The sequence below is a fragment of the Miscanthus floridulus genome, unplaced genomic scaffold (genome assembly GCF_019320115.1).
Source record: "Miscanthus floridulus cultivar M001 unplaced genomic scaffold, ASM1932011v1 os_1323_3_4, whole genome shotgun sequence".
Classification (NCBI taxonomy): Eukaryota; Viridiplantae; Streptophyta; class Magnoliopsida; order Poales; family Poaceae; genus Miscanthus; species Miscanthus floridulus.
The window spans coordinates 35,311-60,000 of NW_027097656.1; the positions used below are offsets into that span (position 1 = coordinate 35,311).

The 24,690-nt window shown below is 43.0% G+C and overlaps 3 protein-coding genes and 2 long non-coding RNA genes across 5 annotated transcripts; 3 read left to right on the plus strand and 2 right to left on the minus strand.

Annotated features, from left to right (window-relative positions):
• Positions 1–1,349: 1,349 nt before the first annotated feature.
• Positions 1,350–9,540, minus strand: LOC136533930 (mitogen-activated protein kinase kinase 1-like). Its single transcript, XM_066526450.1, has 8 exons — positions 9,383–9,540; positions 8,988–9,075; positions 8,076–8,213; positions 7,106–7,330; positions 6,787–6,969; positions 6,470–6,690; positions 2,118–2,163; positions 1,350–2,027 (listed from the first exon to the last, which is right to left on the minus strand). The coding sequence occupies exons 1-8, from the start codon at positions 9,454–9,456 to the stop codon at positions 1,935–1,937; spliced, it is 1,068 nt and encodes a 355-aa protein (XP_066382547.1). The 5' UTR covers positions 9,457–9,540; the 3' UTR covers positions 1,350–1,934.
• Positions 9,541–10,520: 980 nt separating this feature from the next.
• On the plus strand, positions 10,521–14,009 carry LOC136533931 (uncharacterized). Its single transcript, XR_010778630.1, has 5 exons — positions 10,521–10,565; positions 10,662–11,237; positions 11,335–11,495; positions 12,082–12,381; positions 13,491–14,009. It is a non-coding gene; the product is annotated as an uncharacterized lncRNA (long non-coding RNA).
• Positions 14,010–14,428: 419 nt separating this feature from the next.
• Positions 14,429–14,958, plus strand: LOC136533929 (uncharacterized). The gene is made up of 3 exons (XR_010778629.1): positions 14,429–14,532; positions 14,617–14,742; positions 14,836–14,958. It is a non-coding gene; the product is annotated as an uncharacterized lncRNA (long non-coding RNA).
• A 410-nt stretch (positions 14,959–15,368) lies between these two features.
• Positions 15,369–20,692, minus strand: LOC136533932 (protein FAR1-RELATED SEQUENCE 5-like). Its single transcript, XM_066526451.1, has 11 exons — positions 20,282–20,692; positions 19,686–20,058; positions 18,821–19,332; positions 18,358–18,740; positions 17,780–18,243; positions 17,419–17,686; positions 17,007–17,344; positions 16,852–16,923; positions 16,683–16,754; positions 15,859–15,975; positions 15,369–15,743 (listed from the first exon to the last, which is right to left on the minus strand). The coding sequence occupies exons 2-11, from the start codon at positions 19,995–19,997 to the stop codon at positions 15,369–15,371; spliced, it is 2,913 nt and encodes a 970-aa protein (XP_066382548.1). The 5' UTR covers positions 19,998–20,058; positions 20,282–20,692.
• A 468-nt stretch (positions 20,693–21,160) lies between these two features.
• Positions 21,161–22,759, plus strand: LOC136533933 (hexokinase-9-like; the record flags this gene model as incomplete). The annotated part of the gene is made up of 4 exons (XM_066526452.1): positions 21,161–21,584; positions 22,029–22,191; positions 22,306–22,488; positions 22,707–22,759. Coding segments are annotated over exons 1-4 (692 nt in total), but the record flags the coding sequence as incomplete, so codon positions are not given.
• Between the last annotated feature and the right edge of the window lie 1,931 nt (positions 22,760–24,690).

Consider the following 24,690-nt stretch of genomic DNA (forward strand, 5'->3'; position numbering starts at 1 on the left):
TACAGAACTCGACGGTACACGCAAGAGATAAACGTCTTATCCTGGTTCGGACCCTCGATCGTTGATCGAGTAACAGTCCTACGTCCAGCCAGCGTTAGCCTCTACGTTGGATTGATTATGAAGTGTCGTACAATTATCGTTTTGTTGTTCTCTTCCCCAGGAGCCCTGCCCTCCTTTATATAGTCAGGAGGCCAGAGTCCTAGTCGGTTTACAATGAGAGTTCCTAGTAGGATTACTAAATAGTACTACTACTAAGATTATATGGGAAGAATCCTAGTTAGACTAGATCTTCTCTCTTCCTTGCGGGGTATCCTGTGGGTCCCGCATCGATAGGTCCTCCACGGTGAGATTACATGGGGTATCACAGGTTCTACGGAAGTCATCGGGGTCGGCGGACCCCGACGCAATACTGTACATCCGCCCCTATGTATATATCATCGTTCCGAACTCGGTCCATTCTTGTGTGACCGCAAATCCATCGCAACATACGCATTTCTGCAACACTCAGTTGTTGAACATGTCGAATCTTTGTAGGCCAACATTCTGCTCCATACAATATAGCCGGTCTAATCGTCGTTCTATAGAACTTGCCTTTTAGCTTTTGTGGTACCCTCTTGTCACAGAGAATGCCAGAAGCTTGTCGCCACTTGATCCACCCTGCTTTGATTCTATGGCTAACGTCCGCATCAATATCTCCATCCCTCTGTAGCATCGATCCCAGATACCGAAAGGTATCCTTTTTAGGCATTACTTAACCTTCCAAACTCATATCTCCCTCTTCCGGTACAACTCCGCAAAAGTCGCATCTCATGTATTCGGTTTTAGTTCTGCTCAATCTAAAACCTTTAGACTCAAGGGTCCACCGCCATAACTCTAGTTTCCTATTTATTCCCGCCTGGCTTTCGTCCACTAACACTACATCATCAGCAAATAACATACACAAGGGATATCCCCTTGTATGTTCCTGGTAACCTCATCCATTACCAAGGCAAAGAGATACGGGCTTAAGGCTAACCCTTGATGAAGTCCAATTTTGCCAAGCTCTGTTGCTTTAGCATGGGTTGGTTTGGGGACGACAGATGTGCTCGACTAAGCTCTACCTCAGCCAACACAGACGAACAACATACTCCTATGCCTATTCACTAGAGAAAAGATTGACGGTGTCAGCAAGAGATCGAGAGGAGGAAGGACCGAAGAAGCACAAATGAAGATGTCAGCAAGGGACGACTCAAGTAAGGCAGGATGGAACCATCCTCGTTTTGTTTTTGGTTGCAAGGAACAGACTAGTGAATATTCACTTTGGAGGGATGCCCTATCCTCCAAACCCCAAACCCCAAACCAAACAACACTGAAAGTAGTACCATCGTACAAATCTTAAGAGCATGTTTGGATTTCTCGGCGTATTGTCTGGAGAAATCTTGAAAGGGAAGATAACGAGCTAGGGAAGGCAAACAGCGACGTGGAATCCAAACACGCCTTTAGCGAATATTGCCTCTAAAGGGATGACCCTGTGCCTCCTATACCCCAAACCAAACAGCACTGAAAGTGGTATTGCCCCATCTCATCCGGTCCCCATCCCTGAACCAAAAGCAGTGAATTTGAAATAGCATCCTTGAAGCATGTTGGCAAGCATGTTTTGAATATTCAGTTCGTCCCTTTTGAATCTTCCGCTAATAATAAGGCTGCAAAAGTTAAAACAAGACTCACAATCACAAGGCCCGTCACAAGGCCCGTCACAACAATAGCTACAATAAGGTGACCATACGGAATGCAGCATGATTCCCTCTACTCTTATGCTCAGCTAGCCACAAGGGGCTTGGATCATATAATGATGTTATGGCATGTTCATGTAGGGAGGCTGCAGTTCAGGAGGAGATGGCTTCGAGGCCAAACCCTGAAGGCACAACAAAGGCTTCATCACCCAACACGACAGGCTATTCGGGTATATTCATTGGAGGTTCCAGGTTCTCCACGAGAATCCGCAGGTCTAAATCCTTATCCTCGAACTTCTTCAAAAAAGGGTGATTCTGCCAGAACAGAAACAACAATTCAGCGTGTCTTAATCATGTATAAGTGATGCGATTCATTAGAAAGCTAATTAGTCAGGCAATGCTAACCAAGAGTTCTGAAGCAGACATCCGCTGAGCCGGATCTTTTTGTATGCTGCAAAAAGATTATAACAAAAACAAATTGTAAACATTCAGTACAATACACACTTACAGCGTGAAATAGCAATGATAACTCAAAAGCATTTCCTTTTACAACTCTTTTCATGAAAATGAGATGTCAGTAAATGGAAATAAAAAAATACATTAGTGATTAGTACACTACACAGGAGAAAATTGACTAGGGTAGGTACAGCCCAGGTTTATTGATCTTGAAAGCACTGTCAACATAAGGTCATGGCCATCAATCGCATGTGCTTCAAATTAATTTTGCGGGGGTGGCAATGGACATAACTTATGTTTAAAAAAATATGCTATGAACGTTTTATCATTATTTTTGATAGATTACAACATCTGATAATAAATTAACCATAGACATACAAAATTTTATGACACAAATGATGAAAAATACATAATGTACTTTTTTACATAGTTATGATGTCCACTATTACCTTCAAGCTCAACTTGTACGTGAGAAACAAAAAGGAAAATATTATTAAGGGGTAGATTGGGCCAATTAAAAATTTGAAATGGTTTGGGGGATTAAATCAAACTGAAATTTTGTTTGGGGTTATTACGGCTCAGCCAAACTCGAGGGGAGTAATTTGGAATTTTTCCTTTATCTAAAGTGCTATAGTATGTATTTCAAGGGTTAAAGAAGTACCAAACCTTACTTGTATTAAGAGATATAAGATAAGATATATACAACAACAACATAGCCTTTCACTCCCAAGCAAGTTGGGATAGGCTAGAGTTAGAAACCCACCAAAAGCCCCAAGTCACGGTTAAGGCACTTCAATAACTGCTTTCCAAGTACTCATATTCAAACATAGATCTATAGATATATCCCAAGCTTTCAAATCTCTTTTTATTGCCTCCCCCATGTCAATTTTGGTCTTCCTCTACCTCTCCTCATATTATTAGCTTGGCTTAAGACTCCACAATGCACTGGTGCCTTTAGAGATCTCCTTTGGACATGGCCAAACCACCTAAACCGATGTTGAACAAGCTTTTCTTCAATTGGTGCTACCTCTAGGCGATCACGTATATGTATATATCATCGTTCCGAACTCGGTCCATTCTTGTGTGACCGCAAATCCATCGCAACATACGCATTTCTGCAACACTCAGTTGTTGAACATGTCGAATCTTTGTAGGCCAACATTCTGCTCCATACAATATAGCCGGTCTAATTGTCGTTCTATAGAAATTGCCTTTTAGCTTTTGTGGTACCCTCTTGTCACAGAGAATGCCAGAAGCTTGTCGCCACTTGATCCACCCTGCTTTGATTCTATGGCTAACGTCCGCATCAATATCTCCATCCCTCTGTAGCATCGATCCCAGATACCGAAAGGTATCCTTTTTAGGCATTACTTGACCTTCCAAACTCATATCTCCCTCTTCCTGTACAACTCCGCAAAAGTCGCATCTCATGTATTCGGTTTTAGTTCTGCTCAATCTAAAACCTTTAGACTCAAGGGTCTACCGCCATAACTCTAGTTTCCTATTTATTCCCGCCTGGCTTTCGTCCACTAACACTACATCATCAGCAAACAACATACGTAAGGGATATCCCCTTGTATGTTCCTGGTAACCTCATCCATTACCAAGGCAAAGAGATACGGGCTTAAGGCTAACCTTTGATGAAGTCCAATTTTAATCGGGAAGTAATACGTGTTACCATCGTTTGTTCGAACACTAGTCACAACATTGTTGTACATGTCCTTGATGAGGGTCGCGTACTCTACCACATAACATTTCTTGGTATCTTGTCATAAGCCTTCTCCAAGTCAATGAAAACAAAGTGAAGGTCCTTCTACTCTCTAAACCGCTCCATAACCTGTCTTATTAAGAAGATTGCTTCTGTGGTTGACCTTCCGGGCATGAAACCAAATTAGTTTGATATCTGCGTCGTTCCTCGCAGGCGCTGCTCGAAGACTCTCTCATAACTTCATAGTGTGGCTCATCAACTTAATTCCCCGATAATTAGTATAACTTTGGATATCTCCCTTGTTCTTGTAGATTGGTACCAATATGCTTTTTCTTTACTCCTCAGGCGTCTTGTTCGATCGAAAGATAGTGTTGAACATTTTGGTTAGCTATACTATAGCTATATCCCCGAGACAATTCCACACCTTGATTGTGATATCATCAGGGTCCATCGCTTTGTCTCCTTTCATCCTTTTCAAGGCTTCTCTGACCTCCGATTTTTGAATCCTCCGCACAAAGCGCCTGTTAGTGTCATCAAACGAGTCGTCCAGCTGAACAGTGGTGTTCTCGTTCTCATCATTGAACAATTTATCAAAATACTCTTGCCATCTATGTCTGATCTCACCCTCCTTCACCAAGAGCTGCTCCCTCTTATCCTTTATGCACTTGACTTGGTTGAAGTCCCTTGTCTTCCTATCGCGAGCCCTAGCTATCCTATAAATGTCCTTCTCTCCTTCCTTCGTACTCAAACGTCAGTAAAGGTCCTCATAGGCCCGCCCCTTTGCCTCACTCACTGCTCGTTTTACTGTTTTCTTTGCCACCTTATACTTCTCTATGTTCTTTGCACACCTGTCATGATACAAGCGCTTATAGCACTCCTTCTTTTCCTTAATAGCCTTTTGCATATCTTCATTCCACCACCAAGTGTCTTTCGAGTCGCATCCGCTCCCTTTGGTCACTCCAAGCACCTTTGAAGCAACCTTTCGAACGCATGTTGTCATCTTCTCCCACATGCTGTTTGCATCGCCTTCATGATTCCAAGGGCCCTCTTCAATGACCTTTTCCTTAAAGACCTTTGATGCCACCCCTAATAATTTCCACAACTTCGTTCTAGAAACCCTAGCTTGTTTGTTCCCACAAGCTTGCACCAGAAAGCGAAAGTCAGCCACGACCAGCTTGTGTTGAGCGACCACACATTCTCCAGGTATCACCTTACAGTCCACGCATGTTCGTTTATCCCTCCTTCTCGTAAGGACAAAGTCGATTTGACTAGAGTACTGGCCGCTACTAAAGGTCACTAAATGGGACTGTCTCTTACGGAAGAAAGTGTTAGCTATCATCAGATCAAAAGCTAAGGCGAAGTCTAAGACTTCCTCTCCCTCCTGGTTCCTACTACCATATCCGAAACCCCCATGAACCGCCTCGAAACCTGCACTTGATGTACCTACATGGCCATTAAGATCACCTCCTGTAAAGAGCTTCTCGCTACTAGGGATAGCTCTAACCGAGCGATCTATGTCTTCCCAAAAAAGCCGCTTAGTACTCTCATCATGACCTACTTGGAGGGCATACGCACTAATTACGTTTAAGACCATATCACTAATGACAAGTTTAACTAAGATGATCCTATCCCCTTGCCTTCTCACCTCCACCACACCATCCTTGAGGCTCTTATCAATCAAAACTCTTACTCCATTTTTATTTGAAGTTGTCCCTGTGTACCAGAGCTTGAAGCCGTTATTGTCCACCTCCTTCGCCTTTTGCCCCTTCCATTTAGTTTCTTGGACGCATAAGATATTTACACGCCTCCTAACCGCTGTGTCCACTAACTCTCTTAACTTACCTGTAAGGGACCCTACATTCCAGCTACCTAAACGGATCCTAGTTGGCTCGACTAGTTTCCTTACCCTTCGCACCCGCCGAGGTAGGTGTGAAGACCCTTGCTCATTTTGCACCACACCCGGGCGCCGATGTGGTATATGTATGACATTAACATGCTAAGCAACACATTATGGCCCAACTAGCAAATAATCGTAAGCTTCCTTGAGAACCCACCAACTACAGTTCCAGAGTGAAGTAAATGTAAGAAAAAGATCTTAGTATTTATTAATCACCAGAAACTGACCTATTGTAAGAGTTTTACCCACTGAATATTGGTTGTAACTGAACCATTGATGTCCAAATACTTGTGGCACAATTTCAAAGTTTTCAGCAGATACATTGCATGATCAACTCTAGTGTGAATGGTTGTACAAAAGTTCCCATGACAAAATATGGGCTTAAGTGGATTTCACTAGTAATTATCTCAAAACTTATTTGCTGACTAATGAGACATTATGTTCCATTAACTAGTGAAGCTCAAACGCTTACAATACAGCAATTGTACTGCTCATCCAACAGGTAAAGAATGTTTTAGCACACAAAGTCCTCTAGCTGTAAGGATCAATGGAATCACCAGAAAGACTGCATTTCCATTAATAAGCAAGTGACATTAAGTAGCTTTTAATAGCTTCAGATACTTCTGTTAATAACTAGCATAAAGGCATTGATAATTATTTTTCATGATTAATTTCAGAGAAGAAATTTTAGCATACCAAGAGGAGATAAATGAGCAGAATTCTGGAGAGAACTGATCTGCAGGTGCAGAAGGTGGTGGCTGATCGACAATAGCCTCCAGTAGTTCATAAAAGCTTAACCAACCTTCACCTTCTGAAGGTATATAAGGGAACCGGCCAATAGCACACTCAAGTATAACTAAGCCCAAACTCCATATGTCACTTTTGTAGTCATAAGAGCTACCACTAATCCGCTCAGGCTGAAGAAGAAAAGAACTGTCACCACATATTAACGCATTCATTGATGAACATAAACTAGCAATCACATGGCATGGAACGTGATGAATTCAACATACCGCCATATAGTTGTAGGTTCCAACAAATGTATCTCGCTGACCTATTGAGCTTGCTAGCACAGCACTCACGCCGAAGTCAGTAATCTTGACTTCACCTTTACGGTTGACCAACAAGTTAGATGGTTTTATGTCCCTGTGAATCACATGTCTTTCATGATGAAGATACAATAAACCCTCCAAGACCTGAATTAACATAATACTATTCAGTGTTATGCGGGAATGTAGTTTCAAGTTTCAAAAGAAGCAACAACACAAATCTGAGGTTATTCCAAAATTAGGAGAAGCCAAAGCAGAAAACAAAGGCCAACCTTATACATACCTGCTTACAAAGTACCGCAAGGTATGGCTCCAGAACAGTCTTCACTTGCTTAACAATGTCTGCAAGCGATCCACGGTCCATGTACTCAAGAACAAGATATATTACACCATTGTGGTAAAAAGATTGATGGCACATAACTATATGAGGGCTCTGTGTTGCTTGGTTTATTTTGAGCTCCTGAACTATTTGTTTACGAACTGACTCCTGAATGTTCATTTGAATACCCTGCAGAGGAAATAGTAACACTGGTCAATCCATCAAGTCACAGACCATATGGATGAAATGACGCAGCAATCTGCTCAGCAGAGAATTCCAGAATTTTTCACTTAGTAAAATACATTTGCTGATGTACTATCATTCATTAGCATCAATGGTTAGCTTATTCACAGGTTTTGCATGTAAATATATATTGGTAGATGCTATGGCTATCTTATTCATTGAGCATTTGCAACCTCAGTTTACATTTTTACAAGAGTGCATGTTGCCATGTTGTAAATTTAAATGGAATCAGCCATATCATTATAAAGATGAGTAAACAAAGCAACCACATGATAAGATGCAGAAAATTCTGATTCTCAGAAAAATGCATACCATGTAAGATTAATTTTGAAGAAAGATACCATGCAGATCTCTATGTGCCATAGAGAACTTCATTACTATTTGCTAGATTCCAAATGACTGACATGTCTCTGTTTGTATAGAGCTGGCACCTAACAACCCCTAACATCCTGATAATTATCCTAGCAAACCAAACTAGCTGGCTATTCTTAGGGAGGGCTGAGCTGAGCTGAGCTACCCATTACACCATATAAAGAAACAAGGGTTTGTTTTTCATGCCAAGAAACACAAGTAATAGAAAAAAAAGGAGACAATATATGTCTAGGGTGTTCTAAATTATGCAAGGTACATATTCTACATCTAGGCAGTGTGTCAGCTGTGTGGCCCACCAGGAAAAAAGAATGTAGTTTACCTTTAAGGCATACAATGTCCCCACCCATTTGTGCCTCACTAGCTGGACAACACCACCACTTCCTTTGCCAATGACTTGAATCATCTCAAGATCATCCATTGATAACTGCACATCTTCCACCTTCAGCTTTGTTGATTCCTGGGGGAACGATGTGATTCAAATTCAGAAACTACATGATAGCCAACCAAAATATAAAAGTGTCAACACTCTTAACACAAAGTGGAAAACAAGGATCCTTATCGTAATTGAAGTTAAAAAATGATAGCCAATTAGCCATTGGGTACAAAAGATCATCCAAACTAGTTAGAGATAATTCCAGCAGTGGAGTTTAATTTTCTTTGAAACTGGGATGTCTGCACTTCTATTCACTGAACTGAACGGAGTAAATTTTACACAAACCATAACCGGAAGAGGAGATTGAGAAGCCAAGTCTTATGAAAATAGAAATAAGTCCGACCTGACTTTGGGCTCAAGCTAACAATCTGACTAAAACAAATGTAAACACAATAGGAAGCCTCCAGACTCATAAAGGAAAATGAAGAGCGCATCCGACAGTACCTAAATAACAGGCATATGAAAACCAATAATAAGCAACAATTCATGGAAACCTTTCAACCTAGTCCATACAAAAGGCACAAAATTTATAACTTATCCCTGAAAAGTCCACATTTCTCCATGAGGATAAACTTGAAACAAAAAAAGTAGACAAAGAACACCACTCAGTCTGCGCCATCGCACAGATTCCATTCGTTGAACCAAAGAAAGCTCTTTTTACCAAATAACAACAAAATAGATGGTCTGGAAGTATGTGTGCTTATACTAAGTATCATGTGCAAACCTACAATTCCACCATGCTAAGTACATTCCGCAACAATACTATAGCATGGATCAAGAGCCCGATCTGGAACTCACATCATCATCCCCATTTTCCTCGGAGATAAGCCGCAAGCCGCTTTGATTGAGCCGCAGCTCACCATCCTTGAACGTACCACTTGCCGTCCTATAAAAAAAGGCACCAGGCATCAAATTCAAAGATATCGATTCTGTTTATGCATTATCTTCAGAAGATGAATAGTCGAATTCGCGGTCAAAATCGAGGAATAGACAAAATTAAGCATGATCTGGAAGTGGAACCACAAAGTAACATCTATAGAGCACTTAAAACGGCAATATACGAAGGGGAACAACGAAGTTCCCGCTTATAAATATAGCCTTTAACAACTCAAATCACTCCGATAACACTGGATACTTCAAAAAGAGAGAGGGGTGACGGGGGTAGTTGAGGGTAAGGAATCGAGGGCACTGACAAGAACTTGTCGACGGGGGTCTCCTGCGCCGGCACGGAGAGCTTGAGCTCCTTGAGCGCCTTTTTCCCCCTCATGGCGGCCTCGCTCTCGTCGTCGCTGTAGGGTTAGAGACGGAAGTGGCTGGCTCGGGGAGGAAGAACCCAAGAAGGCGAGTAGGAGTACTCGGCGAGTAGACCGGGAGGGACGAGAAAAGCCAGTTTTTTCGGGACCTGGACTCCCGTGCCACTGCACGGTGGGGTACTGGCACTGACGCATTCCTATACTGCTCGTGCTAGGAGTAATTTTGTAGTCTAAAGTTTTATATTTTATACTGGAAGTAATTTGGTAGTGTAAAGTTTTTAGAGCGTGTTTAGTTTGAGGAATTTGGAAATTTGGGCTAATGTAGCATTTTCGTTTTTATTTAGCAATTAGTGTTCAATTATGGACTAATTATGCTCAAAACGTTCGTCTCGTAATTTCCAACCAAACTGTGCAATTAGTTTTTTTTCCGTCTACATTTAATGCTCCATGCACGTATCACAAGATTCGATGTGATGGGTACCGTAGCACTTTTTTAGGAATTTGGGGTTCAACTGAACACGCGCTTATACTCCATCCATCCCAAATTATAAGTCATTCTAAGAATCTTGAAGAGTCAAAGTTATACTCCATCCATCCCAAATTATAAGTCATTCTAAGAATCTTGAAGCGTCAAAGTATTAAAAGTTTGACCAAATTTATATGATGAGATAATAATATTTATGGTACCAACTAAGTATCATTAGGTTCTTCATTTATTTTTATAGCATATCTATTTGATATAATAAATATTTGTAATTTTTTAATAATTTTAGTCACCGTTACAGTGCTGCTACAGTGTTTTCGTCGGATGAGCTGAAGCCGGTGCGAACCGTGCCAAACGGGGCCTAAGTTGGCTCCGCGTGTTTTGTTTGTGTATGTATACTCATTTGAAAAAAAATTTGTTGGAGTAGAGGCTATAATTTTGGAGTGTCCTTTCATTTTTATTTACTCAACTCTTTTTAGTTATATACAAATACAAATGTATACAGTAATATATATATATATATATATATATATATATATAGCTATGATATATATTGCCCTGGGTGCTGAATAATAATCAGTATCCTAGCCCGCCCGACGCACCCGCTCCGACCCCGAGCCACCCAATCGGTGGGCGCTGGTCCGTCATCCCCCTCTTTTTTTTTCTTGTACTGCACCCACCTCCGTTTTTTATTTATTAATTAATAATAATTTTATTTTTTGGTTCCACTTTTAGATCGTGGGAGACGCCGGTTTCTTCGCACAAACCTAGATCGCCACCACCGCAGCAGCACGAGCCCAGCTCGCCGCCGCACGGCCTGAGCTCGCCCCCGCCCCCGTCCCCATCCCCGTCCCCGCCGCACGACCTCAGCTCGCCGCCGCCCCTGCTCCCTTGTTCGGCGCCGGTGAGCCCGCTACACCTGGGCCCGCGGCTGCTACCCATCTTGTTGCCTCGAGCTGGCAGCAGTGTCTTCTCGTCTCCACCTCTTCACCTTGTTCCAATCCCTATGTTGAGTGAATCTGCGGTGGTGGTAGCGCCTTATCCGCAGCTACCATGCCTGAGGGATTCGGCGTCGGCGGCGTCCTGGCCATACTTGAGGATTCGGCGTCGTATCCACGGCATCCACAGCGTCCGTCGACAGAGCCCCTCTGCTTTGATTCGGTGGCGGCGGCGGCGGCCTCACCTAATCCGCAGCCTCATAGAACGCTGCCCATGGTGGATCAATTTCAGGCGACGCCATCGGCATCATCTCCTTCAGGCGTGCAACGCGACGATCGTACGAGCAGAATCGCTCACCCCAACCATTCCCTGGTATGGTACCCATCCATCCAGACTCACATTCGATGCCCCAATTTTGGTCCCTTTTAATGTTGGGGATGGGGATGTGACTTTACCCTGTTGTGTGTAGATCGAAGACCCTAAAGAAGATTGTCTGATTCTGATATTTTTGCTCATGGATCTGGAATATATTTGCACGAAGATGCAATGCAAAACAGCAGTATAGCACTGCTGCAGCAACACGGCATTATCTCATCTGCCATTAAATGGATCTATGATCTGCTCCCCTGGGTAATTCTCTTTCTTCCTTGCTGCACGAATTGAGCCTGACGGCTGTTTAGCTTACTAGATATAGCTTATTTGTGTCTATCATTTACAGATTACTGTAAGGGACCTTTTTGCCTAATATTTTTCTTACCAGTTCAGTTATGCATCTTACTCGTTTTTTATTTTCACAGTCAACATTTCTGACACCTGTCCACCTGTCCAGTTTTCTATTCTTCTTTTGCTTGTTTAATCTAATGGGTTGCTAGTGTGTTATTCATGTTGTTGTTATCTCCTAACTATCCTCTGTTTTCTCGCGCTTTCTATTTTTAGAATAAAGAATCATACATACAATAGTAATTTGCTCTTTAATCAATCCAGTTCACTAATCTTTCTAAAATAAGTAAACATCTCAGAGCCATGGAATTATTGCTTAAGCAGCACTGTAATGATAGGAAAGGTTATAAATAAATCTGAACTTACCTTTGTCATGCAAATATAATAGTTAGCCTTCATTTGTTCATCACTACTTTTCCTTTCCGATCCCTCCAATTTTGATTTATCATGTTCTTTCAACGCCTTTCTTTTTCTATATGCAATGCCGAATATCTAGAAGCCATTTCTGTGTATGCCTGTGGTGTTAGAGCCTTCAGTGGTGGACTGGTTGTTGTTTGGGACAACTATTTCGGAAACATTGGTGTGTAATCTATATGCGCCCTGTGTTCTTGTTGTATTGAAGATAATTCCTTTTTTTCCTTATTTGTACAATTTGTGGTACCCTAATGGTACTTACCCTCTATTTTCACTTTTTATGCTCTGTTTTTGGACGCGCAATGCCCGGTTGCTCGGCTGCCACATCTTGATTGCACACATGTCGAATGCCAAGCTTGCCTTACTCAGATGGAGTCCTCCGGTACGTCAGGTCCCCTATACCCGCCTTAATCCCTTTCTCGTGCATCTTGTAAATTTAAGCTAGCCTTAATCCATTTCTCGTACATCTTGTAAATTTAAGCTATTGATAGTTGAAATGCGGTATTCTAAATAGATTCTTACTCAATGCCTTCAGTTTCGGGTTGGAGTTGGTCGATAAGATGCCTAACAACCCAAAAAGGGTTGTATTTGAGAGCATAGAACAATGTTCAGTACATGATTGCAATTTTTAGTGGCCTTTTTTATGTTTAGGAGCTGCTTTCCTCTCTAGGTCTAGAATGTTAATGTGATGATTCCGCATTTAGGTACGAGGTTCCTTTACAACCAGAGGTTACCCTCCTAACCAGGTCGACCTTCTGCGCCGGCTCCACAGAACAGAGGTGCAAAGGGGATTATGGCTGTACTATAATGTTAATCTCTTGCAATCTGGAATTAGTATTTTCAAAATGACCTGACAAAATTATAGACATTCATTTACAGCTAATCTAAGCTTGAGTATGGTTTTTTTTCTAAAAATTATATGTATATGAACTGATGTCTTGACACAGAATTAGAGAACAAATTAACATACATGTATTTCAAATTTTGCTTGCCCAAATTTTGTGGCCAACCGTAGTTGAAGTGCTCGCTTCACTTCCAAGCCAATGGGTACTCAACATTATTTTTCACTGATTCAAGATGTTTCCTTGCAAGTCACGATCTTATGAACCTTTTAGCTTTTTGGTTTATACTGACTCTGCGTGTATTTTATTGTTCTTGATCCAGAGGCTAGAGAAGATTTCTGTGCTGACAATTGCTAATTTGCTACATATATTTTTTTTTCAGAACTAAACCTGAGGTGCCACTTGAATAATACTTGCAAATTCAAAGCTATTTTTCCTTGCAACTATCTATCATATTCCACTGAGTCAGATTAGCAGCTTATTTACATGCAAATTATGCCTTCGTCTTAATCTTGCCTAGCATTTTAGTATCTCCCATTGAGCTTTCTGTATACCCAAATTAAATGTGCTCATGTATCTGACTTTTAAATTTGAGTATATTTCAATGAACATATATGTTGTAACATAACCTGTGTTTCCTCTTGGCCAGTCATACAAATTTGGTGGGAAAATAGACAACATAGCGGTTGGTAGGATGATGGAGGAAATCGGTCAGGACTCAACAGGGCAGAGGACCGAATGAAGCAGGGAAGTGTAGCGGAGGACATGCAGCAGCCCTCCCTCAACTAACAGTCGGTCACGCGAGCAGGCCACATGGTATAGTGAAGTGCGGGACACAAAGGTGGATGTTAGTGACATAGGAGTTAAGGAATTAAATTTCTCAAGGAACTAGAATCCACTCTGCGACTTACCACTGAGAGTTATTCATCTGTCCGGCTCCCTCGTCCAGAGGTGTCCTCGACATGATCAAGCTGTGGAGTTTTTTTTTTATTTATTTTTTATATGAATCAAGCTGTGGAATTCATAAAGCATCTCCTTTCTTGCCTCTTTGCTATAGATTTTTTGTTCAAGTTGTCCCAAAGAGTAGGCCTACAGATTCTTTGTAACTATGATAGACGAAATAGTACTATTTTTTATTTGCAGCATAGACTATTATTGTTGACAAGATATGTTTGTATTGATCAAATTGAAATACTATTTATAGTTTACATAATGAATTGTTATTTTTGACAAGTAATTCATTATAGGGAACCTGGTATATATCAATAAAATATGGCCAAATATATGCATCCCTGGAGGCCTAGCGAAAAAAATGATAACAAAAAAAAAATCGGCCAGAAACAAAAAGAAATTGATCGGAAATAGAAAAAAATTGCCGTAACCAGCGCGAGAGGGCAATAGACGCGAAAGAAAAAAATCGGCCATAAACTCAGAAAAAAATTGGCTGAATGGGCCTGTGGAAGCAGCGCGAGTGCGAACAAGACGTTACAGAGTGCTTATAAAAATGCATGAACAAGACCAAATGGTTGCAAGTACGCATCCATATCACATTACTTCATTGCTACTTCCTAGTTAGTCATTCGTACTACAGACAACACGATATGGAGGGAATAAGAAAGGAATCTTGGAAGGAAGAAATTGAGGACAAAATGCAAAATGGAATGGGCATCAGCAAGGGAAAGGATGGAAAGGTAATAGCTTGCATGAATCCATTTTGTTTTGTTTTGATTGTGAGTTTTGTGATGAGTATACTAACAAAGTTTCAAATCATAAAGAAAGAAGATGTATTCAACTGGCGGCACTGGCATGGAATACAAATTTATGAGGACCTATGCCTGGTAGACGGCGAGTTACCACCACTATTGGCACGGAATGGATCAACCAAGGGTCAGATAACCAAGGTGAGTGGTGATCCTCAAGACTTTAGTTAGTTAAAGGGAATATTATATAGAGGTTGTGAGAGGTAACAGTAGGTGCTGATTAAAATCATGCAGGATGAGGTAGAGGAGGAAGGGGAAGAGGCAACAAGTAAGAATCGGAAGAATAGATAAAATAGAGAAAACAATGTGAGCAATAAGTGCATTGATGTACTGAAAGGTAAATGTTGTGGCCGCCGGCGCCGTCCGCCAATCGCCTGGTCAATATCATTTCTTTTGCACTTTCTTTTCATAACAGTAATTATTCTAAAGCTCCTCTTTGTATGTATCACTAGTTTCTGTTCTTCATGAAACTTAACTTACATTTGCAACATGCATAACAATGGGCATGCCCAGTTTCATCAATCATTAGACGACATCAAATTACCTATACATCCCAAATGTCAGAACACACGCCACTTGCAATGCACATTAGAGTATTATGACCAGATTCTGAATCTGACACTTTTAGAAAAAAATATTTTCAATGATTGATAAATCATACCACCAGCTAAAACTTCATCACATCGTAGCAACCCCTTCTCATAGCATTTTGCTGTGACGCATGGCCCCTCCAACCACTCACTTTGTATTACTCTCTGCAATCCTCTTCATTTTTCTCCCTCGTTGTCACTATCTAGACCAGTATAGGTGTTTTCTGCGACTACCTTCTGTCGTGTCTTCACTCTATTGTCCTCCTCGTCGCGATCAGTAACATGCTCCCAGCTTACCTTTTTATTTTTGGCGCCTGGTGGCCTCCCTCTCTTTTTGTTCTTCATTTCTTCAAGCCTCATTCTATTATGTTCCAAGCTGAGGCACGTCCGCGCATTATGTGTAGCGTACTGCCCACAAGCCTTGCACTTTCTCGTGCCCAATTTCTCGCCTAATGCTCCAAGGGTTACTGCTGCCTTCTCTGACTCTGTCTTGTTCCTGCCCTTAGGCTTCGCTTTTTCAGGAGGCACCAGGTTTATCAATGTTGTCACATCCTGCAGACACAAAATCAGGTTTGTCAATCCTTTAGAATATAAGTTTCAGAGTAAGAACAAATGCACACATCAACTAGTGCCCAACGTCTCTTGATTTCCATGTTTGCTCATCTACCTGTTCATGTTGTGACCCTTCTTCACTTGTTGCTGCTGCTGCTGCCTTTTTCTTCCCTATTTCTTTATTGCAATTCAGCACATGGCTAGCCTCAACTCTACATGCGGTCCCAGATTCCTGGCACATGTTTTTCATTTAGCAGTCCATAGAATCAACAAAAATCAACATCAACCCTTTTTTACAATTCACTTCAAAGTCTATAATCATGTCTATGCTACTACAGATTTATTTCAGATCAGCATGAAGATCATGGTACATTATCAAGCCAAATACAGTAGAGCACATGAACTATGCCATATGTTGCATTCATTCATGATGGTGTAATTCACAAAAATTATGTGATAACATCAAGTCAACATGGTAGTCTCCACACTGATTCACCAATTTTTCAGATTAAATGAATAACTAGTTAACTTGTAGTTGTGCTTGTCAAGCATGACAAAATCTAAAGCTAATCAGTTATGCTTGTCAACTGAAATGGAAACAATGGAGCACTACTGCTAATGAAATGTGTTTCTTAGTAACTAGTTAATACAACTTCCTAAACAAGGAATTATATGACTAATCTTAAACCAGCTACTTCCCCTACACATTTTTTTCTTTACCAACTCATTCTCAAATTTTTTTTTCTTGGCAGGGATCAAAAATAGGATTCGGATGTTCCATTGCAATCACAAGCAAACTGACACATATTGTACAACTAACTTTATTTTTTCTATTTCTAAAATACCTAAGTGCTATGGTGAAATTTCAGGCAGCAGTAATATAGGATCTGATATAGCATTTGAAATAAACCAAAATCCACATCTCCATTTCACCTTTACCTTTATTTCTGCTGCCTTCATTTGTTTTGAACAACCTCCATGTAGTAACTGGTTCGCAGCTGGTAAAATTTTCTATCCACAATTCCAAATATATAGTCCAGAATTAACATATATGGTTCACTAAGGTTCACCCCCACTTGCTTCATTACTTAATGTAAAAAAAACATACCCGTGTTATCCTTGTCTCCTCACATCTTCCTTCTTCAATGTCATCGTCGCTGCTGCTATCTCTACAATTGTCCTACATGCCATATATAATTTAGAGACCTCCTTTATTACTATATGTACATTAAAATAGTTCTTATTTTACTAACATGTCTTTACCTCTGTCCTTGATGGACCTTGTCCCTTCCTTGCTTCTGCACCAATGTCTGGGGGGATATTGTCTATTTCCTTCGTGACATCTTCTAAAACTTCGAGCAATCTTCTGTAAGCAGCGTTAGACATGCTCCCTGATCTGATCGCCTTCATAGCTTTTGGTATTAGAGTCTTTGTTCTATAGCTTTGTGTGTTGCCGTCCTCCCCGGTTAGAAGCTTGTCGCTCGTATCAAAGTCAACCTCCCTCCTAGCGAACCTTGTATAGCGCTTAAAAATGTATTCACGTGGAATCTTGTCTACTTGGACATGAATGAAGGCACGCAAAAGGTGCACGCAAAATAGTCCTGCATCGACAACAACTTTCAGTACTGACATAATTCCATGAATCCTTTAAGATACTAGTGTCTTTCCACAATACCTGTGTGCTCCCACTCCCTGCACTCACAACTGTATGCCCCGTTGACTTTATCTGCCTTCACTTTGAACTTGTGTTGTCCCCAGCTTATCACTTCTGACCTATTCGTGTGACAAACCCTGTACCAATGCTCGCCTAGCTCTGGATCATCCTCTATGTTGTATGCGGTGCAATTGACCATTTTTTTTTCGAAGTTTCTGAACACTGCCCGTGTATATATCCTTCCTAGTTGAACCTCAAATGGCCATTTGTTTTTGGTAAGTGTCTTGCTCTGCATCAACAAACGACACAATCGAAACATAAGTTTTTGCATAGTGTACTACCATTTCAATCACAGAACATTCAATGTTTAAATTAGTTCTACCGTTGCAAGGTATGTTTCAGCTCCCTCCTTCATCTTCCGTGTCTGCATGAAATCTAGAGTACGCTTTGCAAACTTGTGCAAACATGTCTGCTTTCCCACAAAATTCTTCTTAATCGCATAGTTACTGCTCTCACTACGCTGTGTCGATGTCATCATCCCACAGTAATCATCTTTAAAGAAAGCTGGGATATACCTAGCTCGTTGCCGGAATAAGCTCTCCATAGTGGCATTTCCTTGCAGATCAAACTCTGTTATCAGTTCTTCCCATGCTCTCTCAAATTCGGCGGGTGTCAGGGGGTGGTTCAGCACTGACTTGAATTTTTCCTTGAAGTGTTGTTTCTCATAAAGGCTGAATATCTCATTCAGGTTCGGCATATGCTTGTTAACCACATGCCACCGACAAATCCTGTGGATGACACCAGGGAATTCCAGTCCTATGGCCACTTCCATTGCCTGATCCTGATCTGCCACACATAGGAGCATGAGGATCGTTAACTTAATACAACCAAAACAGCTTGAAATTGTTTTTCATTCTACCTTCAAGGTGTTTTCCACTTTTTTAAATAGTTTTACTTTACCTGTGATAATGCACCTAGTCCTATGTCTTCCCATGCATTTCTTGAAAGCTTGAAATACCCATTGGAATGTTTCTATTGTCTCATCGCCTAACAGCGCACATCCAAAATATGTGTTCTGTAGGTGATGGTTTGCACCCACAAACATAGCTAGTGGCTTCTCATATATATTTGTCTTGTGCGTGGTGTCGAATGTCATCACATCTCCAAAATCATTATATTCTGCCTGCATGCTAGCGTGACTCCAGAATAAGCTATGAATCATCCCTTCTTTATCGATCTTGACATACCAACAAAATTGTGGGTTCTGCGCCTTGCAGTCTTCAAAGAATTCTAGAAGCTTCGCAATGTCATTGGCATGTTCTGCCCTCACATTAGCCGCCTTCCTGCAAAATTTGTTACTATTACACAGATGTAATCGACAGTACCTATTTACTGGATGGTATAAGAGTTGGCACACACTGACCTGTTCTCAAGATCCCGCCTGGTCATTGGAACGTTCTCACCTCCCCCATGCATGTCCCTAACAATGTTCTGTATACTATGATGCGGGACATCCGCTGCTTGGAGGTCATCAACAAACTCAAGTAATACCGGATCCTTTTCCTTGTGTGATCTCATATTTATTATTTCTTCTTTCTTTTTAAGACATGGATGGTTATGCATTAGATCCACTTGCTCAATCACCACTGATATTTCATTCTTGTTTTCATCATAAATTCTTTTAAGCTTCATCTTCGACATGCAGTGTGTCTTCTTTGTGGTATTGTTCCTAACACGCAGCTCCTCATTTTTTTTAAAGTAAGTATGAACCCCCTCATTGCTGCACTGTATAATATATGAATATGTTTTACTGTTTCCATAGCTCAAATTGAATCCAACCTCCTCGGCGTACGCTTCATAGAAAGCCCTGGCCTCTTTTCGGTTTCTGAATGACATCCCAGGCCTAGGAATGAGGGCAGGATCAATGTCTTCTTTCTGCATACAACATATGCAATTAGATATTTCCATTTTCCACCAAGAGGCAATGCAAAATTGCTCGAATTTTTATCTCAGTCAAAATAGATTACAGTGAATTTCAGCCTATATAAGACCTCAACATGTCTGGTTCCTCAATCTAAATATTGTAAGCATGCACATTACAGCCTATGTCAAGTTTGTACATTTACTTTTTTCATTATTTCTCAAGTCTGAATACTTCTCATCTCTATTTTCTGAATCCCATCATCACAACTTTGATCATTTGGTAATTTTGAAACCTAATTTTATTTCATATTCACATAGCAGAATCTTCGAACTTCTTATTCAAATGTCACAAACAAGCTACTCACATGGGTGTACTTCTTTTCGGCATCTGGTGTAGCGTTCTCGCTTTCTGTAACTATTGCCATTGGTGAGAACATGCCTCTGCTGGATGATGTTCCGGCTTCTGAAATGCCAGCCACAACATCCTCGTTACGGCCTGGTGTGCACGATGATGTTCCACCTTCTGAAATACATGCCGGTAAGCTATCGTGACCTTGTCCTGATCTTCCATCTGCCACAGCCACATTAGTCGTGTGCATTGTTTGCGATGCTGACGATTCAGTCACAACCCCTTTACAATTGCTTTCCTCCCCAAACAACTGCTTCCGGCAACCCATTCTGACTGAATAACTTTACTGACTAGTGGCGGAGCTTCGATTCATTCAAATAATAATTAATCTGAGAAACATCACGGAAACATATAAGGATTACTGTATAGCCATAAATTATTGCCATGTCAAACATAAAACAAGCACCCATTATTACTTCTGATCTAATCCACTAGAAGTGAAGAAGTGAAGACATCACCCGCACAAGCATTGCTCCACAAGCTAAAATTCATCTCGTTCACTCAGATTTTTTAATTTGATGTAAACAAGCTCACAATTCATGTAATTCACACCTGGTGCGCTGTTTCGGCGAGCAGATTTCTCGGCAGGGGAGGGTTAGCGGCGTCTCGGCGGCCACCGCGGCTCTGGCGACGGGGGCTCCTCGGCCGTCCGACCTCGCGCCGCCGCCCACCCGCCTGTCCGCCTCGCCCAAGCTCGCGCCGCCGCCGCCTGTCCGCTTCTCGTGAGCTCGCGCGATTCACGGGCCGCCGCCCGTCCGCGAGGATGAAGAGGGGTGCCGGCCTCAAAGACGAAGAAGAAGAGGGGCTTCCGGGCGGGTCCGTGCCTCTGGTGTGCCCCCCAATAGAAGCCTCATCGGTGGCGCGGTAGGGTTTCGCCGGTGTACAGGCTGCTCGGCGGTCTCGCCTGGCGCGCGTGGTCAGCGACGGTTTTCCTCGCCTGTGAACGTGGGACAGGGTACGCGGTTTCCCCTGGCTCCTTTCCCCTCGTGCGGGCCGGCGCTTGGGGTTAGGATGCGGGCAGGGAGGGACTCACGAGACGCACTCTTGGCTGGCTGGGACTCTCGGGCGTGCGCGGGGGGCCGGGTACTCAATATTATTTAGTAACCAGGGTTGTCAATTAGCGCAGTCCTATATATATATAATATATATATTATATATAATATATATATATATATATATATATATATAGATATATATATTATATAATATTATATATATATATATAATATTCTATATTTTATAGTATTAATATATCTATATATATATATATATATATATATATATTTATATGTAATCTATATATATATCTCTATATATCTATCTATATATATATATATATTATATATATATATACACACACACACACACACACACACACACACACACAGAGCAAATAGGGGGAGACGTCCCGCTCCGTTCGGAGTAGTCACCGTTGAAAGTTGACTAGTGTGACCGGTCACTGCGGCGGGCCTGCGGGCTGCGGCCACTGACTCCCGTGGCAGTGGGCACCGTTGACCGCTGCTCTGTGGGCCTGAGGCCGAGAGGCGAACGCAACGTCGCCGATGAGGAAGCCGGCGGCGCTGGTGGCGTCTACGGCGGTTTTCGCAGCCGCAGCCGTAGCCGCCGTGATGGCACGCCAGAGGCTGCGGGAAGCGAGGCGGTGGGCACGCGCAGCCGCCGTGCTGCGGGACCTGCAGGAGCGGTGCGCGGCGCCGGCGGAGCGGCTGCGGCAGGTGGCAGACGCGATGGCCGCGGAGATGCGCGCGGGACTGGCCTCCAACGACTCCGAGGGAGAGAGCGGGAGCAGCGTCCTCCTCAAGATGCTCGTCACCTACGTTGACTCCCTACCCTCCGGGTAAGCGCAGACCCCTACTCCTGCCTGTTCGATTAAGACCCGGAGAGCGATCCGTCCGAAATGCAGGAATGGTAGTGTGGTTGTCAATCTGCCATGGACGTATGGCAATGTGGCGATCTGTGCTTTGTGTTCTTGGGTCAAAGGCCCACTTGTGTGTGTGGAATGGTAGTGTGGTTGTCAATCTGCCATGGACGTATGGCAATGTGGCGATCTGTGCTTTAATTGGATGGAAAGAGTTTTGACCCTGAAGGTTTTTAAAAGAATTATAGGAAAGTTTGGTTGAAGATGATGTTCGGTAGTCTGTGTTTGAGTCCGAACTGAATAAATGTTACAGATTGAACCATTACGTTCTTTGTTCAGGATTGCTTTTCTTATGTTTCAGCTGCCATGAGTTTGCATTTTTAGAATATATATACATCTGACTCTGTAAGCCAATTCTTGAAGGGGCGAGAAAGGGCTATTTTATGCTCTTGACCTTGGAGGAACAAACTTTCGTGTTTTACGAATTCAGTTTGGGGGCAAGGAACAGCGAATAGTCAAGCAAGAATCTAAAGGCGTATCCATTCCTCAACATTTAATGTCCAGGGGATCAAATATAAGGACTCACGTCCATATCTCATTATGTTCATTTAAGTAGTTTTATTTTATGTCATTTTCGTATAACTCAATTTTCTTGTCATACATTAAGTCTGCAATAATGTTCTTTGTAATTCTATTTTAGGAGCTGTTTGATTTTATTGCGGCTGCTTTAGCAAAGTTCGTTGCCTCCGAGGGTGAGGGCTTTCATCTTCCTGAGGGCATGCAAAGACAACTTGGTTTTACATTCTCCTTTCCAGTGAAGCAAAATTCAGTCGCATCTGGCACTCTTATCAAATGGACAAAGGGTTTTGCAATTGATGAAATGGTCAGTTCTTGTAGCGTACTTTATGTAATCGAAGACTCTAATTTAAGAATATGGGCCTGTTTCAAGTGTAGCACAAATGCCATGCTTCATCCTATCGAAAATCTAATAGAACATATCTAACAGTTTTCCTTTTTGAGCTACAACTTGTTTACATGTTTGTATCTGGATAGATATGATCATATGAACAATCTAGTTCTTTCATTTTGTTTTGAAGACAGGTAGGAAAGGGTGTAGTGGCAGAATTTGTTAGCACACAGGATCACCGGCTCAGGTGAGTCGACCACTCACCATTCTTGCCGACCACGGTTGAGCACGATCGAGGCTGTCCGACCACACACACTATGGCTCGAGGTAGAAGAAGAGGGAGAACAGAGCATATACACACAGTACAAGCATCAGCGTTGGGCGGAGCCCTGTACAGGAGATGGCAAAACTGAATTCTCTTTGTTGAGTTGCAGTAGCAAACTATATATATAACTCTATCCATCTAGTCCTAGTACAGCACCTATACTGCTGAAGTGACTAGATAACACAGCAGGGCTGACTTCTGCGCCTATCCCTGCATGTGGCTACAGTACGGCATGTGAGCCGTTCGGCGCCTGCTTCTACAGCGGCTACAGTACCACAGCAGGGAGCCTTTTCGGCGTCGCATTCCCTTGCTGTGTGTACACATAAGGAAGCAGTAGATTATCTAACAATTCTTCCTCTAATCCTACTGCTATCCCTTGTACCCCCTCCATGCCGATCATCTCCTTCAGCTCTGTGAGTCGAAGACGTCCGAACGACTTGGTGAGGACGTCCGCGAGTTACCGACCAGTTTCGACGAACTCGATGACGATCTGCCCTCCGTCGACACAGTCTCTGAGGAAGTGGAACTTCACGTCGATGTATTTGCTCCGGTCGTGCAGAACCAGATTCTTCGCGATGGCGATGGCAGGCTGGTTGTCCACCATCAGTGCTGGTGGGTGAGCTTCCACACCGGTCAGCTCGTCCAGCAGCCAGCGTAGCCACACAACTTGGCACGCCGCTGTGGCCGCTGCTACGTACTCTGCCTCGCACGTAGATAGCGCCACCACCTTCTATTTCAGCGACAACCGTGAAATTGGGGCCAACCCGAGGAAGACGAGCACTCTAGAGGTGCTCCGCCGCCCGTCGATGTCCCCCGCCATGTCTGCATCGCTGAACACAGTGAGCTGCAGCCTACTACAGCCGGTCTTGGGGAAGATGATCCCTTGATCCACCATCCCCTTGACGTAGCGCAGTAGCCGCTTTCACTACAGCCCAGTGATCCTCTTTGGGATCCTCCATGAAGCGACTGACGTAGCCCACGGCGAACGGAATGTCCGATCTTGTGTGGATTAGGTAGCGCAGACCACCGACGATGCTCCGGTAGAGTGTTGCATCCACCTTCGCCGTGGTGCTGGCCTTCATTAGCTTCAGCCGCTCCTCCATCGGAGTCACGCATGGCTTGCACTCAGCCATATCGCTCTGCTCCAACAGCTTCGAGGCATACGCGCTCTGACCGAGCGTAAGTTCCTCCTTCCCCTGTCTCACCTCGATGCCGAGGTAGTAGGAGAGTGCGTCGAGATCGCTCATTCAAAAACGAGCCGCCATCTCGCGCTTGAAGCTGTTGATATCCTCCGTGCGCGCGCCGGTGCCGGCCAACGCTAGTGCTTGTACTGTGTGTGTATGCTCTGTTCTTCCTCTTCTTCTACCTCGAGCCATAGTGTGTGTGGTCAGACAGCCTCGGTCGTGCTCGACCGTGGTCGGCAAGACTGGTGAGTGGTCGACTCACCTGAGCCGGTGATCCTGTGGGCTAACAAGTGGTATCAGAGCCGTACAAGCGCCATCGCCGGACTAACTGCTGGCGATGACGAATGGTTCAGAGATGGGCGACAGCAGTGGCACTGCTGTGGCTGCCCAGCCACGACCGGAGGTTGTTGTTCGCATGGTGCGGGAGGTCAGATGCACCAGTTGACCGACGCTAACTCGCACCAACTATGGAGAGTGGTCGGTGACCATGAAGGTCAAGCTCAGAGTCCGACGGCTCTGGAATGCTGTTGACAAGGGCACCGACAATGAGGAAGATGACATATCAGCGTTGGAGGCTATCCTCGCTGCTGTACCGGCGGAGTACAGGGAGCCGTTGGGGGCGAAGAGCTCTGCTAAGGAGGCGTGGGAGGCTATTGTGGCGATGCGCGT

Coding starts and splice junctions, on each gene's coding strand:
- LOC136533932 (XM_066526451.1), bottom strand. CDS start 19,997: ATGGGTTGCCGGAAGCAGTTGTTTGGGGAGGAAAGCAATTGTAAAGGG. Junction 16,924..17,006: donor AAGGTCCATCAAGGACAGAG/GTAAAGACATGT, acceptor TATGGCATGTAG/GACAATTGTAGAGATAGCAG. Junction 16,755..16,851: donor AGGAGACAAGGATAACACGG/GTATGTTTTTTT, acceptor AATTGTGGATAG/AAAATTTTACCAGCTGCGAA.
- LOC136533930 (XM_066526450.1), bottom strand. CDS start 9,456: ATGAGGGGGAAAAAGGCGCTCAAGGAGCTCAAGCTCTCCGTGCCGGCG. Junction 8,214..8,987: donor AGGAAAATGGGGATGATGAT/GTGAGTTCCAGA, acceptor TCGTTCCCCCAG/GAATCAACAAAGCTGAAGGT. Junction 2,164..6,469: donor TGCTCATTTATCTCCTCTTG/GTATGCTAAAAT, acceptor ATCTTTTTGCAG/CATACAAAAAGATCCGGCTC.